At 39.1% G+C, this 20,045-nt stretch overlaps 1 protein-coding gene across 1 annotated transcript in view; it reads left to right on the forward strand.

The window, feature by feature from the left end:
- MBNL2 (muscleblind like splicing regulator 2) overlaps positions 1 to 20,045 on the forward strand; it is a 109,195-nt gene that overhangs the window by 24,377 nt on the left and 64,773 nt on the right. Inside the window, 1 exon segment of the mRNA XM_027741035.2 lies at positions 13,676 to 14,507. Coding sequence (XP_027596836.1) covers positions 14,334 to 14,507 — 174 coding nt within the window. The 5' untranslated portion in view covers positions 13,676 to 14,333.

The raw sequence follows: 20,045 nt of genomic DNA on the forward strand, positions 1-20,045 counted from the left end.
ACCGTAGCTGAGTTCCACAAAAATCATCAGGTTACAAAGATGAGATGATTCATTTATTTTTATTTTACTTAATTTTGAGCTTTTAGAATTTGTGTTTTCTAGCTTTTCCTTACCATTGTCAGAACTGTACTCCTTAATAAAAATTGACAGTTGCCTGTAAACACATTTGTAGGTGATAAGGTTTTACGAAATGCACTTAATGTTTTCAGGCTTCCAGTGAAGTGGACAAGAGGTAGCTGTGCTGCAGTAGGGTTCTGTAGTGGATCATTAAACTTGAGGATTCTTGTCATATATAAGGTGGTTAGTGGTTTGGGGTTTTTTTTCTTGGTTTTTGTTTTGTTTTGTTTTTTGTTGTTGTTATTTTGGTTTGTTTGTTTCTTTTTTCTTAAATAGAAATGAAATTAAAGCAGACTTAGTAGTAATGTTCTGCTTTGATATCTCATCCCTCTGTGTCTCCAATCGCTGTGATATGGTTTGAAGCTGGCTCCCTGCCAAGTCTCCAAACCTTACCACAAGAAGTCCATCCCCCCCCAAACCACAGGGAGAAGAGGGAGGAAAAACAACCAAGAAAAACTGAAACGAGAGAGACAGCTAAAGCAATATATATATATCCCGATTAGTAGCCCAATATCTAGCAACTAAAAGAGTTAGCAAAGAAATATCTCACTACTCTCCTTGGGACAACCGAGAGTCGCTCTGGAATGATCGCTGGCAACCTCTGCCTCCCAAGGTCGGCAAGGCCTAACCAGGCCTCGCTCCCCAACACGGCAGACTCAACAGCAGGGAACCTGCACCTCCAAGCCACTGGAAGGAAAGAGAGCGAAGGCCTCTCCTCCTTTCTTCTTATAGTCTGGCTTACATAAATATTGTAGGGAATACTGGGTAAATCTGCGCCCTTCCTTGGTTACAAACTGGTCACCAAGGAAGGCCCAGACCAAACTACCACACGCCAAAACAATACTTTTCACTTTACAGAAAGATAAATGTGATGATTTTCATCTTTGAATTGCTTCACTTGAAGGTAGAATGATTGCCCTGTAATAGGACTGATGAGCAAGTTTCTAGTTTTCTGATTTAAAAATACTAAAATTTCTGATTTAAAAAGATTAAAATGTTTTGTTTGTGTGGCTGTATTGACTCCAGTGCTGCAGTTAAGAAATTTAGGTTACATTGTGCCTTGTGCATCAACAGGATTGTTCTTTGATTGTTTTCCTGATGGACCTTGTTTGTTTGGTGAAAAAACCTGGGACCTTAATTGTGGATTTCCATTCAGCTTTATAGAACCATAATAATTAAATTTAAAAAAACCAAACCCACTCTTCATTATGTAAATTGAGTGAACTTTTTGTATAAGAAATCCTAAAAGCATAGAGCTAGAATACCACTGCGTCTTTGTTGTCTCTCCCTTTTCTGTATTTTCAGGGTATAACAGTGCCTTTTTTTTTTTTTTTGGTAGCAGACAAGCAGTTCTGCTCAGTTGCTATAAAGTGGTACCATGGTTACTACTGTTTCAGGTGATGGGCAGAGGGATAAATGTGGAGAAGGGCCTCTCAAGTAGGTTTTCAGGATTTCTAGACTCTACGCATTGTAATAAAGTGTGTATTTCTGTGAAAGCCAAATATTGGTAATATAAACTTTGCAGCCCGTAGAGTTGCAGAGGATTACTGGAGGGCATACTTTTGGGGGGGGGGCGGGTTAAAATTTATTTATTTATTTTGGTTTGGTTTTTATTTTCTGGTCTGTTGATTTTATGTCTCACCTGCTTTGTCCTGGAAATGTTGTATGAAATGGAAAAAAGTCCTATCAAGTGTCAGGGGCCACAGTGTGTACATAGGCTGAAGGTTAGAAGATGCTAAATCTCTTATTTACAAGCTAAACAAATATTGCATTAAAATGAGGCACATTCAACCCACACATTTAAGTCATTTTTGAAAAGTTGTTTTTGGAATAAAAATGTGTGTAAGCATAACAGCAGCAGTCCACTTCTTACGTTTATACATGGACAGTTTTTTGTCTCTGAGTAGTGTTGTTAATGTTACTTATTTGACCAAATTCAATTTTTTTTTCCTTTTTTGCTATTTATTACTTGCAACACAGCAAATTTGACATTGTCTTTAAAAATAGTGTTGTATATCAAGGTGATATCTGTACGTTGTTAAAGGAAGCTCCCGAATTATGATTTAACACAGAAATTATGCAAGACAATACATATTGTAAAGTGCAAAATAAAGTGCGGCTTTAAATATCCTTTTGTGACTAAGCTTGAACTACAACAAATGAATTAAGCCTTTGAAAAGGACAAAAATGTCAAGACTTATTTTAATCAGTCCAAATTTTCCACTGCAATGTGAGCAGAAAGCTGTCTCTTGCCAAAAGCCAGTTGCTTGTGCTCGGTGTCAGATGAGTCTCCACTGCTTTGGAAGCGCTGGTGAATGCCAGGCTGTGCTTAGCAGTGCTGCTGTCCCCAGCAGGAGAAAGAAATCTCTGCAGTTAGAGGTAAGCAGAGAGAGTAGAAAAAGGTCTGAAAAAGTGCTCTGTCAAAACATTTATGGGAAATGTGTTCAGTGTTCACTGCAAAAACATTGCAATTCGTTGTGTCAAGGGATGAAAGAACTCAATTTTTCAACTTTCCTGTTGAAATACAATTTATGGTTCATTCCTGAATAACTGTGTGCTTACCCATAATAACACTTAAGTTACAATAAAATGATTCTACCATATGAAAATAAAGTGTTGAGGTGGAATTCTTTCAATGTTGCTAAAATACTTCTACTTTCCCCCTCCAGTATTTTCACCTTTCAGTCAGAGAAGGCCTTGAGATGCTGAAATTTCCTTCAGGAAAAGTTTTCAACAACACCTGGTTGAGAGTAGGAAAGAGGTTTTTTCCTACTGCTCTATTTTCGCATTAAATACCTCAGTTAAAATAGAGACACTAATTTAAATATTGAGAAAATTTTTTATTTAAGGCAGGGACATGGCTGGGTCTGGGACATAGAAGTACTGGACTAACTCTGCCTAACCAGTTAGTATGGCTGCCTGAATCCATTCCCTTTTCAAATTATAAGCTAAGAGAAATTAAAAGGAATAGTCTGTATACTGAAGTTGCTTTTCGAAGATACTGGCAGGGTTTTTATTGTGGTTTGGTTTGGATTTTTTTTTCCCTTCCAGAAATTTGAATGTAGTTCATGTCCCCCTTTAGTGTTGCAGACAACTGAACTATGCACATGTCAGAAAAATGATTATGAACTCATCCAATGTCCTTACTGTAGGCTAATAAACTTTCCGAGTTTGTGTCTTTGTAGCCTTTTTGTGTTTAAGTACTTTGTCTCCTTTTACTTAAAAATTAAAAAAAAGGCTATTTTCTAAAATGAAACTGAGTTAAAAAGTAACTTTCTTCAAATGGCAATGGCTGGTGAGCTTCTTGAACTGAGGGAGACATGTTACACAAATCAAAACAACAGATCGATATGACCCATTTTTATTGGGTCAGTGCTTCTTAATTGGTGCTCAAGCAAAAAGGAAGGTCAGTAGCAGTACAGCACACCAAACCCAAAATTCATCATCCTAGAGATCAGAAAAAAAATGTTTGCTCTGGTAGCAACATCTGCACGCAGTTACTGTGCGCTCCTTCCGGTTGTAACTCCATTATTTGCCTCAGGATTAAATACAAGTATTCAAGATTTCCAGGAAAACAGAAGTTCACCAGAAGTTACAAGTAGTTGGAAAAAAGCTCTTCTTTGCTTCTCTGCCACCAGTTGAAAAAAAACAATTTTAGAGGAAATGCATTTGCTTTCTGAATTTGTGATAGCTATTTGACAACAAAATAGTGGTTCACTAAATGCAAATTTATTTTATTCCAGAGAGAATGAATTTGCATCGTGTATTGTCAAATATAACACAGGTAGCCTCTGAAGTTTTAAATGTTGGGTTTGTTTGGATTCTGTGGTTTTTGTTGTTATTGTTGGTGGTGGTGTTTTGTGGTTTGGGGGGGGTGCATACAAATAAATAGCATGAATTTTGGAAAAAAGGTCTCTTACTGTCATCTTCACTGTCCTCTTAACTTAATTAAATATTTTCTGTATTTGCCTTGGTGGACCAAAGATAATCAGCCAGAAAGCCATGTCTGTTTACAACACAAAAAGGCAACCTACCTTCAGAAGAGAGCAATGATCAGTTAAGTACTACCTTTTTTTCTTCAGGGCCATGCCAAAAACCCCATTACTGGTTTCTTCTTCACTGAGAAGAGTCTTTGAAGAAATGGCTTTTAGTGGGAGATTTCAGCTGCTGTTGTAGAAAATATTTGCACTCTGAATGTTAGCCTAAAAACATTATTGAAAAAAAATATAATATTAAATTGCCTTTGAAGGTACTTGATAATTATCTGCTATTCTATAGGTGACTTTATAGTTAGGTTGCTGTTCTTTCTTTTTAACTGCTGTAAGATATAAAGTATTCTGGCATAGGCGCTTAATCAGGCTTTGCAGTATGTCCCACGAGATATGTAAGAAGTAAAGCACTTGCATATGTTCTGCTTCACAAGGATATCTTTAGTTTTGGAAGTAAATAAAACTGATGTTGTGTGTTGTGTGCATGCTACTAATGGAGCGAAAGGGGAATTGAATCCTTTTGATAAAAGGGACTCTGATGAAGGCTTGCTTGGGCAACTCTGAGTGCTAAAGACACTATTGAGCTTTTTTCTTTGCCCTTCTGAAAGCACTTTGCTGTTGTGATGTGTTGGTCCTTCAGAAATGTGTTTGAGATAGTTGTTAAATGCTTTGGGTTTGGCAGAATGTAAGAGTGCATTCTGGGCTCCTTTGGGCATAGTCTGAGGTTTTCTTGCTTCTCCATTATATCGCTAAGGAAGCATTGTTTCTGGGAGTGTTCCTAGGTGATGCAGCTTGGGGTGCAGAAGAAGGGGTCTTGGTCTTTCTTCCTCTTGTGATAGATTTCAAAAGTGCTTTTCTTCAAGCTCCACCTTTGCTGGAAGGAAAAGGAACATTCTCTCTTGTAGTTAATGCACTCAGAGGTAATGAAAAAGCAGTTACAACGCAGGTTTTCTTAAGGGGTTTTGTAATCAGAAACCTTATTCCCCAGCTCCATTTATGGTTTTCAAATTTTTGTGAATCTCCAAAGAAGTCCTGAAATGTTTCCCTCCATATCTGCACTCCTCTCCTGAGACTCTAGGCTTTTGTCAACAATTATGAGAACCAGTCAGCCTCCCTCTTGATATCCTACTTGCCATGCACATGATAAAGGACATTTCTTACAGAGCAGCATTTAAAAAAGGGATTGGGCAAATCCATGGAAGAAAAATCCAGTGAGAGCTATTAAATACAAAAACATCAGTTACAGGTTGCTGGGAGAAAATTCATGGAAATTATCACGCTCTACCTGCCTTGGTTCTGTACTCTTCTGTGAATATCTGGTGTTGGCCATAGTTACAGACTGCGTTTTGGGCAAGATGGACTTTTTTGCTGACCTGCTCAGGTCATCCTTGCGCATTTGGTTATCCTGTTCTTAGGTAAAATGCAAATGGAGAAAAGGACACAGAAATGCAGGTATTTTATCTCAGAACAGTGATGCTGCTTAGATTCCATGCAGGGAATCTGTTCAGCAGAATGGATTTAGCACTTAAGAGGCAGTCGGAGTTAATAGCATTAGGTAGTGCTCTTGCTGCCCTCGCCTCAGGAGCTTGGTTTGGATGTGCCATGCAACTTCCTAGAGCTGAGTAATTTATTGGAGTATATTATTAATAATACTGTCGGCTGTCTTAAAACACATGCAGCTTGTGATTTCAATATGTCTTAATTTACATGGAGTCCTTGGTTTATTCAGACTTATCTTTCAGTGCAGAAGAAATGCTGTTTGTCACATAAACAAATACTTCGGCAAGAGTTCTACCTTCTTGGCTTAGTGCAAAACTGGAGTAGAGAAAATAGAAAATTGACAACAGTCTGAGTTCTTTTAAATTGTGCTCCTGTGTAACATCATGTTATCGGTCCTTTGGCAGGTGAGAACAGTCATTTGATCATGCGTTCTCTCTATGTCAGTCTATAAAAATTTCACAGTACATAAGCACACTTTTCTATAAATATTTTATAGTCCTAAAAAAAGTAAATACAATGCATGTCTGCAGCTGGGTGTGGGTAGAAGCTCTTAATGGACTGGGGTACCCTTTCCTGGGGAATTGGGTTTGATTAATAGCTATTATGTGCTGCACTCTGCCAAAAGCAAAACATTTGTGTCCACAAGAGGCCAAGTGATAACGTCATTGCTGCCGGGGATGATTAACTCTGCTTGCCGAGGCACAGAAACAGAAATTGCTTTTGCCCTTTTGTCAAGGTGGGAACAGAATTCTGTTTATGAAATTTATACACCTAGAGGATAAAATCAGGGTAATTTGAACTTAAAAACAGAAAGTTCTTAAGTTACAGAAGGAGGAGAAGGTGAAGTGGAATAGGATGAAGATCATTGTAAAAAGAAAAAAAAAAGAAGTTTGCTAGAAGAAGAAAAACTGTTTTCTGCAATTGCATTTTAACAGAAGCATAATAAGCATTAGTTTTTTCGTCATGACTTTGAAGCACTTTGATGTTAGAAAATACTCTTGTGGGCTCCAGTCATCTACAGACGTAAAGTTCAGCAGAAATATTTCATGGTCCATTAGCAAAGTAGTATAGTGGGTTGCTGAAAAGGTCCCGGGCTGTATCTGTTGTTTCACAGTCACCTTCCTCCTCACCTGCTTCCCCGGGGACAAAGGACATAAGTGTTATTATATTGTAAATCCAGCTTCAAAGTGAACCGGCAGGTTTTAACAAGAAGCTCATTGCCATACTGTAAATAGCGTGGGACATACTAAAAAGCCTGAACCTGGCACATTAGTGATCTCAACAAGGAAAATATGGCTCATTTAGCAAAACTGATTTGAAGGTCATGCTCAGTTTAAATAAAACAGACTGGTGTTTTCTAGTTTGTTCCCGGACTTCTGTCAGTTTAACTAAGGTAGTTAGGATCGTCTGTGAGTAAAGTATATATTTGAATCACAGTTCACAAGTATTCATCTCTGGTTGTATAACAGGCAAAGAGAGATGTTGCAATAGTTAATCTCCAGGTCAAGCAAATAAAATAAATAATGGTTCTTTTGTAAGTCAGGACACTTTTGACTTCAGCTGGGTTCAGGTCGAATTAATACATGAACCAGGATTAGAATTTTAGTATTTTTGGCTCCTAGCCATCTGATCAAACCAGTGGGCTGCTTTTCTCTGATAGGGCAGTTCTAGCTTCTTCCTTGTTTGAGTAATGCTAGTTTGCTTGATGCCAGATGGAAGCTGCTTAACATCTTAAAGTGGAAAAACCTCTGAAAGTGATTAAAGAAATGTTCATAAGTTTCATTTGAAATTTATAGAAGAAAGTACATTCATCATGCTCTACTATAGTTGAATATTTTTTCTTACAAATGTTATGGTGACAGAAAGTTTTTCTGTTCATATTTACCTTAAAAGAACAGATGATGTTTCATGGAAATCTCTCCTATTTTCTCTTGTTTCTTGAATTTAGGGAATATTATTTTTCGTGACTTCACAACAGTTCGGAGAAGAGCCAGAAGCCTGATTCTGATTTTAGTGCTGTCTTTTTACAGAACTGTGCAAAGACACTACTAAACTCTATTGTACATTGTCCAGTCTTACTAGATAGCTGGTATTAGGGTACATATAAAAATATGAATATTAGAAATTGGTTTAAAGAGAAGAACACAAAGCTGATGTAATAATTGTGCTCACTGATAAATGATACCTCTGTGCTATTGCATCACTTCTGGTCCTGTTTCCTATTCTGGAAAGCTGATGGAATGAGAAAAGCCTATCCACCACACAAAAATCTCTTGCATGTTCTTTCTTTAAGTTGTAATTTATTTAATGATTAACAAGCATGCCAGCTGTCACATTTGTCTGTAAAATTACTTTCTTTGTTATTTTATTTATGTTAGCATATTTTGATGCAAGATCCTCTCTGTATTGGCTAGTGGGGCACAGTGAGGCTTAAATTATCATATGATGCCTGAGAGCCAACCCTGCTTTCCAGGTACGGGGAACATGTCCCATGAAATACAGCATTCTAGTTAAAGGAGCTTGCAAAGCAGAGTCAGACCAACCACAAGGAGGGTGTCCTGTCATGCCTGCTCTGCTCTTTACTCCTTCAGGTGTGGGGCATGAGCAAGTGGCCATGTCTCTGTTGAGCTGGCTATCACATGTGATGCATGGTGCTTTATGCTGCTGTATTGGCTTTATTCTGCACCTGATGAGGCAGATCATAATGGATCCAGCTTTAGCCTGGGATTAAACTTGCTTTTCTCTGCAGGGGGTCTGAGGGAGGGCAAGAGAAAACTGCATAGTAGAGTCAAGGAGATGGCAGGTAGTTGGAATTTAAAGCGACAGTGGAGTGTGCTCATGGGGTTGTGGCTGTCCTTTGGTGTGCAGCTTCTCTTCTGTTTGAAGGCTATTTAAAACTATTTAAATAGCTTTAAATTGGAATTTAAAGTTTGGAAGACATTTAGGAGTGTAAAAATGAGGTTTAGTTGAAAAACTGAAGCAAAGTCTCATCATCTTTTAGATTAAAGCACATGCCAATGTCTCCTAAATATATGACTGTGTCCTGAGTGCTTTGAAAGTGGAGTTCACTGTGCAGCTGCAAACACAAGGTATGACTTAGTGGGATTTGGATGCCTTTTTCTTGCCTTAAGAGTGGGGGTTTAGTAAATGTCAGTCTTCAAATATCTGTATCTTAACTTGATCTGGTTATAGAAGGACTCCTACACGTTAAACTTATGCAAAGAATCTTTCCATTGTGTTTTGTCTATAAGCATAGTGAACTGCAAAGCAAGTTTCCTTTGCAAGTATGGTCAATCACTGAAGGAGCAACAGCTTTTTGAAGGAACACAATGCTTGTCAGTAGTCTGAAGATGCGCCTGGAGGAAGAGGCACATTGGTTAATCCTTGGTTTTGGATGTCCTAGGGCATCTGGAGATGGTTGTGTTTTGTCCTACATCACCTGACCCAGGAAAAAAATCACTGATTCAAAACTAGTAAGTCCAAGCTGAAGGGAGTGGCTAAATGGAAGGTATTGTTTCTTATGGATCAGTTTATCTCCTGAACAAAAAAGGACATCATGAGAATCTGAGTTAAGGTACTATGTAGTTAAGATGTTGCTGGTTCGTGAACTTACATTGTGGAGCATGAAAGTAGTAACGCTTATGGCTAACCCTATCTAAGGGTAGAGAGCCTGTTTTCTGCTGCTTGCAGCTTCCAGCCAGACCTTAAAATTTTGACATGGAATCCTGGTGCATGGTGTCTGCTGAAGGGTGATTTGGGCAGCAGTCTGTCAGGTTTCTGCCTTGCTAGTGACACAAAGAACATGGAACACTTTGCTTCCACAGCATAGTGAGTTTTTGTGGGTTTGGGTTGTTTTTTTGTTTGTTTGTTTGTTTGTTTTTCCTATTTATTTCCTTATTTTTAAAACAGAGCATTGTAAATGATCAAACTTGTAAAGCTAAGTCTATTTAGCACATCTCTTCCAGCTTGCTTGGAAAGAAGAGTTTATATACTTCAAACTGTATAGTCCCTCTTAGGTACAACTGAGGATTTTCTAACTTTTTAATTCTTGAGTTTCTGGTGTATTTATAGAAAAAATACATGGATCATGTTGACAAAATTTGACAGTAGGAGCAACAAATTGAGCCCCTGTGTTGGCACCTCTTACGAAGATTTTAATGTGATGAATAATAATACAGAGTGCTTAAATCTCAAAATGTGTAAAACTTAACACCTTTTGAGTTAACTTAGTGGTTCCGCTAGATATCTGTGCTGGGACCACGTAGAGGACTCTGCTCTTTGACTGGAAGTCATCACCTGCAGAGTTGACTTTTTGAAGATGATATCTTTACTCATTACTACATGTTATCTACTGAAGCATGAATAAAACATGTCCAGGAAGTCTCAGCTTCTCCATTAGGCAGATACTACATAATCCATTGCCACGTAACCTATCTGATAAGTAAAACTGCTGTACCAGAGCACCCCATATGTTGTAGATAGCAAGAACTCCTATTTTCCAGCTGAGAGATTCAGCTGGTTTGTAATAGAGCAGGGCTTTGTGCTCATTTGCAATTCTTAAAGATGCTGGCTGCCTCATGTTCCTCAGAACGAGAACTTTTTCTGGGGGCTCCTTGTGTCTGTGTGCTTTGTCTAGTTTAATAATTTAAAGGATTTTTTTTAAACTGTCTACGCCTTTTTATAACTTTCTATGCCTTGTTAGCTTTCCGCAAAAGGGAAGTAATGCTTATCTGAAAAGAGGGATCTAAAGCTAAATAGTTTTTACAAATACATGTCCATGAATTTATTTAATTTAACATACAAAAAACTGCATTCATAAGTGTGTATTCTGGAGCAATTCCATTAATCCAGACGTGTGAGAGACTGAAAATAAACAGTAATAGTTGTAAAAAAAACAAACAATATTTGTTCTTGTATACTTATGTTGAGTACTTTCTTCAGCTTCAGTAAGAACATTTTGTATCTCAGTTGTCAGTGTGTCAGTTTTGCTAGTTTGTTTAGCTCCAGGGCTTGAGTTGGGATGTTAATGATAGTAGCAACAGAACAACTAAACAAACCCCCCAAACAAACAAAAGAGCAAACCGTCTGCCTGGATAGGGAGCGGTGTTGGTACCGAGGGCTCTAGGCTGGTGAAGTTCCATTGGTTTTGGCAGGCCCGCTAACTTTGGCTGATATGTTGGGACATAAATAGAAGCAGTGGAAGGAAGAGCAGAGTTTGCGTTTGCTGGAGGCCCTGGTGTTCACCAGGGTGGGTGGGTTTTGCAACAGGATGAGCTTTGATCTTAGTAATGGCCTGTGACCATTTTATTGAGGATTATTATTATTGTATTTTCTTATGTACATCTCATTTTAGTTCCCCTCATTTACTTCCCTGTTTACCCAAACTACTGGATTTTTTCCTGTAACCACAATCTCTTCTGCTTTCCTTTTGAAATTCCTTCTTGCTCTGCTCTCCCCCAGTGTTCACATCCTTCCTCCATCTTCCTTCCATACCCATTTTCTTTTTTACTCATTTCCTATGAAAGCTCTCCCTTCCTTTCTCTTCCAGCTATTTCCTTTTCCTACCTCCCTCTCCCATTTTTTTCCTTTTCTTGAGTGCTTTCCTCATATGTTGAATTTTACTTTCCTTGGCTCCTTCCATAATTTTATTTCCCAAACGTCTTTTTTCTCCCTTCTCTTTGTTTTGCTTCCCTCATGTTCAAACTTTCAAGGTGTCATCTCTTCCTTCACCCTCCTGGTGCAGGTGATGGGCAGAGGAGGTATGACAGCTGCTTAGGATGTGGTCAAGATCCCGTAGGTCATGTGAATGGTAGGGATGAAGCACTCCAAATTATTCTAATCTGATCGTGTTTGCACTTGCCTCCTGCTGAAGGCATGGCTTTCTTCAGAAGGGCCTCAGTTCTGGCACCAGTAGAAACTCCTGAAGCACTTGATGACTCTTGAGAAATCAGATAGTGCTGTTATGTTTGACAAGAAGTGAATTTTTGAGACGACCTTTTTGTACTTCCTTTTCTTTAGAAGATCTTAATATAGCAAGAAGATAAGAAATAGGATGACACTGTATTTCACTCTTCTACCCTCCACCCTCAAATGCTTTTTGGTATGAATTCTTGCTGCAGTCTCATGAAATCTCCTATGTGATCCTGCTGTGCACATTTTTTTTTTTTAAACCATGCCTACTGCAATTTCTATATTGTGTGCTATTTGCTTTGCTGCCATGTGCGATGTCTGGTTTTTTTCAGTCTTAACACCTACTACTTGAGAAACAACTTTGTCAATTTTAGTGGTATGCAGCCCTGCAGTGTATTACTACTTGTGACTTTCAGCAGTGTGCTGTATAACATTTACCCTTCTTCCAAACTTTCAGTCTATCTCCTGCATCTGTTACTGAAAACCATTACTGACATTTCTGAATTGGAATGTGTGGCTCCAGGGAGAGTATTTTCTCTTTTACATTTAGCCAGCTAAATCATCAGCCCAACAAGCTATCAGCTCAACAAGCTCTTGTGGAGAGGCTCTCTTTGGTTTTCCTCCTCTCTTTCCTTTTCATCAGTTAGAAGTATTTTCTCACCTCTTTGTATGCTTTCAGCTTAATCTCACTCTTCATCGATGCTGTTGCACAACATTGATGGAATATTTAATTTGAGGAATTTTTAATTCATGTACTGTATGATAATTGCATAGAATTATTTAAAATTGTACTAATTCTCTTACACCTTGTTATTCTTTATGAGTGGGTGAAGCTAGCTGAGTGTCATCCACACCCATCTTATTGCACATTGGACTTGAAACTGAATTTTTGAGCAATTAGCATTGCATTTCCTTTATTCATGCTAGCAGTAGCAAATTTTGGTGTAAGTATTGGTCACATAGTAAAACCCTTTCTGGTAGCATTGGTAAATAATAGAAAAGCCTTTTGATGTTAAGACCTAAAAGTCAGAACTGGGATCTGATCCTGAAACTGTATGTGAGTAATTCTTACTCACACTACTAGCAATACTGACTTCAATTCAGACAGATGAATCCAAGCACAGAATGGTAATTGTTCTGGCACGGAAAAGCTGACAGTGTTTTTAGAGCTATTTTTATTGATTCATTTTAAAATCTCTCTTATTCCAGTCTGTCCCCCTTTCTTTTTTCTTGCTCAAAAATAATCTATCAACTGTTTCTGGCTGGTGTGTGCAAAGTAGAAGTTGTGTTCCTTTGAAGCTGAATAGAAGGAAACACCATGTCCATGGCTTTACTGTCTGCATATAAAATAGAGTTAGTGATTAAAAATATTTATAATATCTAACTCTTTGATTTTTAGATCTGTTTATCTATGAAATACCCAAATAGCTTAAGTGCCATATTTAAGTCTTGAGTTTTGATGCTGAATGATGTATCTGTAGAGCTACACAAAAGTAAATTAAAGGAATATTTAGATAAAGACTGCTTCATATTAGAAAGGACTCATTAGAGGATGATGACAGTGTTGAGCCTTTTCATGAAGCCTTTATGAAACAGCCTCTAGGTTAACAGGGAAACTAACTCTATTGTCTGAATATGGAAGTTTTTTTTCCCTGTAATTTTTGATTGACAGTTTTATGTTTTGTTTTTTTTTCCCTTGAGGAATAGAGGGAGAGACAAAAAAATCTGAACAGAATGCTACTATCCTCATTTCTAAGGAAGAACAAATAATGAGTAACAACTTATAATGTAGTAACACAATCTAAAGGACCAAGTGATAAATTCATGGAAACAGGTTCTTGTATATTGTTTTGGAGACTAAACACTTTAGATTGAATTGTTTCACAACCAGCGTGCCTAATTATTGTGTCTGCCACATTCATCTATTTAAATCATTCCCAACTTTTGGATTCCTGCCTAGAATACTACTGCAGTACATGTTTCAACTGGTTTTTCCCTAGTCTCATGTAACTTCATGAAGGAGGATGATTTTTTTTTTTCTGAAGAAATACAAGTGAGCATTGGCTGTATGTTTATAATCTGATAAAAAGGGACGATAGGTTTCGTAATGTTGATTTGAATGAGTTGCACGTGAACTGATGCTGTATTTGTTTTGTCAGGTCAGTGACTTAAAAAGTGCCTTTGCCAAGTCACTTTTATGAGCGAGGACTGCTACGCCTGTGTTCTCAAAATCCTGTCTTTGCCAGCCAGACATTGCCTTCACCTTACACGTGGTGGAAGATACCTCAGCTGTCTCCATTTGCCAATTAGTTGATGGGAAACTGAAAGCAGAAAAAGAAGAATTATTATTATTCCTGGGACATGAACAAATGACTGCATTGCTTTTCTCGTGCAATCAATACTGGCAAGCAACCGTCAGAGAACTGCTATTCTATCAAGGAGTGCCGTTGCATTGATGGACCTTGGCTTAAAACTGGTGCATCCGTGATTACAATCAACAAACCCACGTGTTTTACAGATAGAAATGCAACTGAGCATGCATTTGCCCAGCCAAAAGTCTACAAGTGGGACTTAATGATTGATGAGTGACTGCTTGCTGATAAACTTTCTCTGCTTATTCTGCTTTGTGTGTGTTGGACATCATTAATCGTTCCCTACTGTTTTGTTTTGCATTTTTTAAACTTTCTTTTCAATTGGAATTGAAGTTTTTTTTTTTTCTGATTTTTTTTTTTCCCCTCTCTCCTTCATTTGTTTTGGAAATTTCTTCAGCATAATTCACTTGACAGCAGCTTACAAGTTCAAAATCAACTTTCCATCATGGCTTTGAATGTTACTCCAGTAAGAGACACAAAATGGCTGACGTTAGAAGTGTGCAGGCAGTTTCAGAGGGGAACTTGTTCACGCTCTGATGAAGAATGCAAATTTGCACACCCCCCTAAAAGTTGCCAGGTTGAAAATGGAAGAGTTATTGCCTGCTTTGATTCCTTAAAGGTAAGGAAAAGAAACTGCATGTGTAGTAAAAATGCTGCTACATCGTACTGGAAGTAAAATGTGAAATGATGAGTTACAACTAAACCAGGTTAATCAGAAAGTGGCTTGTTCTTGGTAAGATATATATTAAAACAAATGTTGTCTGTTATAATGTTTGTTTATTTAAGTTTTTAAGATTTCTTTCTAAGGATTTCTTTTTTCAAGTGTCACTGTGCTGTTTACAGAAATTGCATATGACTGTGGAATACAGGATTGCTTCCAGCTGGTAGGACTATTGTATTATTCTGAGTACATTTTATGGATTATAATTGTTTCATGGCAAATGAAAATACACAGTGGCACAGTACTAGGCCATTCCCAGAGTCCTAATGAAACAAATCATATGTAAAGAGTGCAGATTCTTTCATTTTGATCAACAGAAATAAGAAAAGTCTATTACTTCAATTTTGACACAACTGATTGTTTACCTTTGGTTTTGGAGACTCAGATAAATTAATAGCATTGGTAATTACATGTATGGGTAGTGCAGATAGGAGCATAAGTTTAGAACAGAGTGAAGGGATTCTCTACTTTGGAGGATATTTAGCAATTATGTTGTTAGGTCATCAGCTTCTTCTGATTTCCTAGTAACATCAGGCACACTTTGGAAAACTGTTTTAAAGATTCTGTGAAAATACTTCATGTACTGCATAAAAGAAGATTAATGACCCCATGGGATTTGAGGAGTACACAGTGTTTTTGATGACGATACATTTGTGTTCTTGTGTCAACAGAAAGAAAAAGCTTATTTCATATAAATAATTAAAGAGCAGAATTGAGCATTACAGATTTTATTTTGAAAGTTTTAGTTGTGGCTTTATCTTCTGGGCATGGGAGAATGTCTTGGCTTGCTTTTTAAATTTAGCTCTGAGGATCAAAATTTCAGTTAATAAGAACTCTTACTGTGAAAACATCAGTGTGAAAGAGAAGAAAATTCAGGGTTGTTTATTTTCATTATAACTATTTTTTAACGCAGTGCAAGATACTGTGCTAGATATCTTCCTTCTGCTTTTTCTCATTTCTTCTCTTCTTTTCAAGATTTAGAAGAAAGTATCTTGGGGGAAATGTTTGTGAGGGGGTTATGTTATGTATGTCCTGTAAGCCAGAAGAGCACCTTTGCAGTCATGGCAGTATGTCATCGAGTGCTATTAATGACCTTAATCCATGGATTACTGCCGATAAACTGTAGCAGCTTCTTTGTAGATGTTCTCATATATTGGTTGTCTGCCAGTGGGATAATTTTTTTTTTTTAAACAGGCAGACTAGTGTCTGCAGCAAGTGGACAATACTCCACTTTTACAAAAAATAAGCAGGTCAGTAGAAGGTTTTTTTGTGTACTATTTTTATCTATTATAAAGACTCAGGGATGGGTTGGGAGGCTGGACACAGGTAGCAGGGCTCGATTATCCCTGGACTGGCAGGAAGGTGGATCTGCTGCCACTGCATCATCCTGGTTGAAGCAGTGATGCACCTGTCCTTGATGCCCAAGGACAGCATTGCTGTCCCTGGTAGCACTGACACTCACAGTGGAAGTGCCAGCTATTAAGCTTGGAGACTTTTGTTCAGGGAGGGTTATTGCCTGCGAATAAAAACTGGAGTCATAGACTTAAGCTAATAATACCATGAAGAGAAATCCTGAGGGATCACAGTGGATAACTTACTGACAACCAGCATCATTGCTCAGTGCAGAGAAGTCCAAAACCATGTAAAAAATGTAGTTAAAGCAAGCAGCCATGTTTTGTCCTAGTGTGGGAGGACATCTGCCCTGAGGGGCCAGCCCACTCTAGCCCAGTTCTGGTGGCTGAAGTGGTGCTGCTCTGTCCTGCTGCCCATCATCTGCTGGCAGAAGGGAGCATGGACCTGTCTTGTGTCTTCTAGTTGGGTTTAATGGGTTAAATTGCTGGTAAAGATGGGATTATACCAAGAAGCCAAATTGTGGTTTGAAACAGCAGAGGTGGAGGTACAGGTTTCTTCCCACAAACCCTGCTGCCCGCATAGGGAGATCTGATAATGGGATGACAGAGCCTTCACCTGCAGCTCCTTGCTTCTAAGCATGAGTGGGAGCTGTTCGTTTTGGTGTGTTACCTGACCCTGCAGTACACAGGAAGCTGTCAGGGATCACTGCGAGTGCATGGCTCTGGGCTCTACTGACTGGTGCTCTCACAGCCATTATCTCAGTTATTTGGAAGAGTGTTTGTATGTACAGCAAGAATGTGCCTGGTTAGCTCAGTTTGTGTATTGCTGGTTGAGGGACTTAGGTCATTAGTCAAATAAACCTATTTGATGCGTAGCTTTTGGAAATACTGGTGTTAATCATACAGTTTCAGAGTAAGGCTTTGGCACTTAACGAGCAGGATACCTTTTCATGTAAATAAACAATCAGAATCGTCTAGAATTTTAGATAAAATCAGAATTTAATTTAAAAAAAACACAAGAGCTGTTTTTCTTGCTGAACATTGAACCACAATTATTTAGCATTTATTTACATAGCATCTAGAGCATTGGAGACTTAGCCTTTTAACTGTCTTGATTTGGTGTCCCTGCTGTAAAAATAAATTATAGCGAGTATGTTGAGTCTTTTTGAATAAACATCTACCCAGGGAAGACAGAAAATTTTTTTAGTCTCTGATGGAGTTATTTTACATTTAGGTGGTGCCTGATAGTTAACAGCTGCTCCCTAAGAAGTCAGTCAAACACAAGATACAGCACTCTGAGACAGACTCTTCTTTACATGCTGATTGATCAAAAGAACTCCTGTTTTGGGTAGGGACATATGCTCCCCTGCATACCATCTTCTTTCCAGATTTCCAGAGCAGACAATGGAGCATGGTATCATTATCTGCCAGCTGGATTAGGCTGCCAGAACACCAATATGAAGCTACAGGAGAGAGTCCAGTGAAGAGTCACTAAGATGGTGAAGAGGCTGAAGCATCCCTCCCATGACGAAAGGCTGATAGAGCTGGGACTGTTCAGCCTGGGGAAAGCTCAGGGGGCTCCCATCAAGGTATATAAATACCTGCAGGGAGGGTGCAAAGAGGCCAGAGCCAGGTTCTGTCCGGTGGTGCCCAGTGACAGGACAAGAGGCGATGGGCACAAACTGAAACACAGGAGGCTCCCTCCGACCATCAGGGAACAATTTGTCACTGCGCACCAAGCACTGGCACAGGCTGCCCAGAGAGGTTGTAGGTTCTCCATCCTTGGCCATACTCAAAAACTGTCTGGAATATGGTCCTTGGACAGCTTTCTCTAGGTGACCTGCTTGAGCAGGGGGATAGACCAGATGACATTCAGAGAACTATTTTAACTATCCTGTGACTGTGTGACCAGAAGCATCTTCACACTGACTTGCCCCACAGCCTTAGGATTTTTCTAAGCTAGCAAAAGCTGGCTTCGAGACTGAAGGATATAATCCCAGCCAGGGACACCTGCCTCTATGCTGTGCCGTGTCCTCCTTTGTGCTCTCACTGCTGCCTTTGTGACTGTGTAGTGCCCCAGGTTGGGAACCTAAGTTGTTGCTGTAGTTGCTGCAGCAGGGAGAGGGACTGTGTGGCACAAGCAGAGCTCTGAGTCACTTCTGCTGGTGACAGTACTGTGGCCCTAGGCTGGGCTTCTGGAGTAACACAATTGCATCAGAATCCAAGTTTTCCTATATTAAAGAAGTATATTTGTAGGTCCAGTGGTTCCAAGTAAAAGGTCAACAGAATTTAACAGACCTTGTTTGTTTTTAACTGAGACAGGATTTTTGGCTCCCAATACCTGTCCTTGCAATACTTGACTTTTAACACAGCAAAAGTTGCAACAGCAACCCGTTGGACTGATTACAGTTTTAAGCATCCAAAATGCCATTGAAGACTGTCTGGGCTCTGAATATCCTTCATCTGTGAGGTGCTCCAGGCTAGACAGAAATAGCTAAAGACTAATGAGCCTGGGTCAGATTCAGGCCAGAAACTTTCTGGTTTCAAGCCAGGTTCTGCTGCATAGGCTTCTGAGATGCAGCTCAGCGTTTGTTTCTCCCTCTTTGGTGAAAGACGGAGTCTAGTCTGTTCCGAGCAGGGCATTTTTGGGGGGAGTGCAGGTGGATCATCCCTGTGCACCCGATGGATGATGGATGCGGCAGTCGGACAGATGCCTGCCTGTTAGCTGGCCACAACATCGCCTCCAGCAACAGGGCTCTGTCCAGCAGAAACCCCACGTGACTTGGCCAGCTAGTGTGGCCACACAGGCACACCCAAAACTGTACCGGGCAAGTGACCTTGCAGAGCTTAATGTGAGGATGAAAGTGTCTCCGGGCTAATCCGGTTGACTGTGCTTGAGGTGAATGAAGGGGAACTTCCATGGCAAGGCCCAGAGCTCTGATAGTGAGTGGGAAGATACCGGGTGCTGAGGAAGCACTGCCAGAGCCAGAACCTTGTCTGCTGCCTTAAACCCTCCTGAAACCTTTTTGGAGCCCTTACAGGCTCCCCTTTTGATGCCTTTGAAAGGGTCGGTCAAGTGACCTGTCTAACAGGAAAGTTTGAATTTCAGGAACTGCTTCATTTATATTTTTACACTTCTGCCTCGGTTCAAGTAGCTTAATTTAAAAGTGAAGAACATGGATATATAACACTTAATGTATAACATTTAGATCCCTCCAAGTTGGACACTATAAGCAAACCTGTTTTCAAAGCTTTCTTGTCCTGCTAGTAGTAAAGAACAAAATCCTTTCACAGGAATACTAATATATAACATAATGTGTGCGGGCAAGACCATGCAACACTTTGCTGTATTTGAATCAGAATTTTAAAAAGAAAAAACATTAAAATTAATGGTGATGTTTAGGAGGGGGAAAGGGGAAAAGCTTGGCAGATAAGAACATATGGTCGTGTGCATTTTGCTGGGAGTTAAGTCTTGTGTTCGTAGGCAAGTCTGGATTTTCAATCCTGGTGTTATTTCTTGACTCAGATTTATAACCTTTCTGCAGGTTGTCTACTAGAAGAATATGTTGTGTAAGCTAATACAGATAACAGAGAAGGTATCTTGAAGATACTGTTGTTGCAAGTTTTATGGTGGTAACAAGGAAGTGAAAGCTTCTTTAGGGCTACAGGTAACTTTTTCTGTATTTTTCTTAGCTATTTGCTAGTGTCTAAACTCTTCAAACTCTTCTGTTTATTGAGCCAGCAGACTACTGTGAACTGTTCATTTGCATTTTTATGAAAGCCTTTTAAGACTATGCTTATCTGGTCTCATTTGGCAGCGCAAAATAAAAAGTATTTGAAAGCCGTACACAGAGACCTGCTTATCAAGTTAAAAGGATTACAGGAAAAAAAAAAGAAATTTTAGGAATATCCACTTTGCTGAAATATCTGGAACTAAAAATAATCTGTTTAAGATGGCCTCAGCTTTATTTAGAAAAAGGAGGGGAAAAGTCTTTGTAAAGTAGCAGGCTGTTTGTACAAGAGTGAGCTCAGAGCAGGTATTCATTTGCCTTCTGTGATTCCTTTTGTGGGTCTAAATGTTTTA

Source organism: Pipra filicauda, unplaced genomic scaffold (assembly GCF_003945595.2).
Source record: "Pipra filicauda isolate LSUMZ 115617 unplaced genomic scaffold, ASM394559v2 scaffold24_size8852520_pilon, whole genome shotgun sequence".
Taxonomy (NCBI): Eukaryota; Metazoa; Chordata; class Aves; order Passeriformes; family Pipridae; genus Pipra; species Pipra filicauda.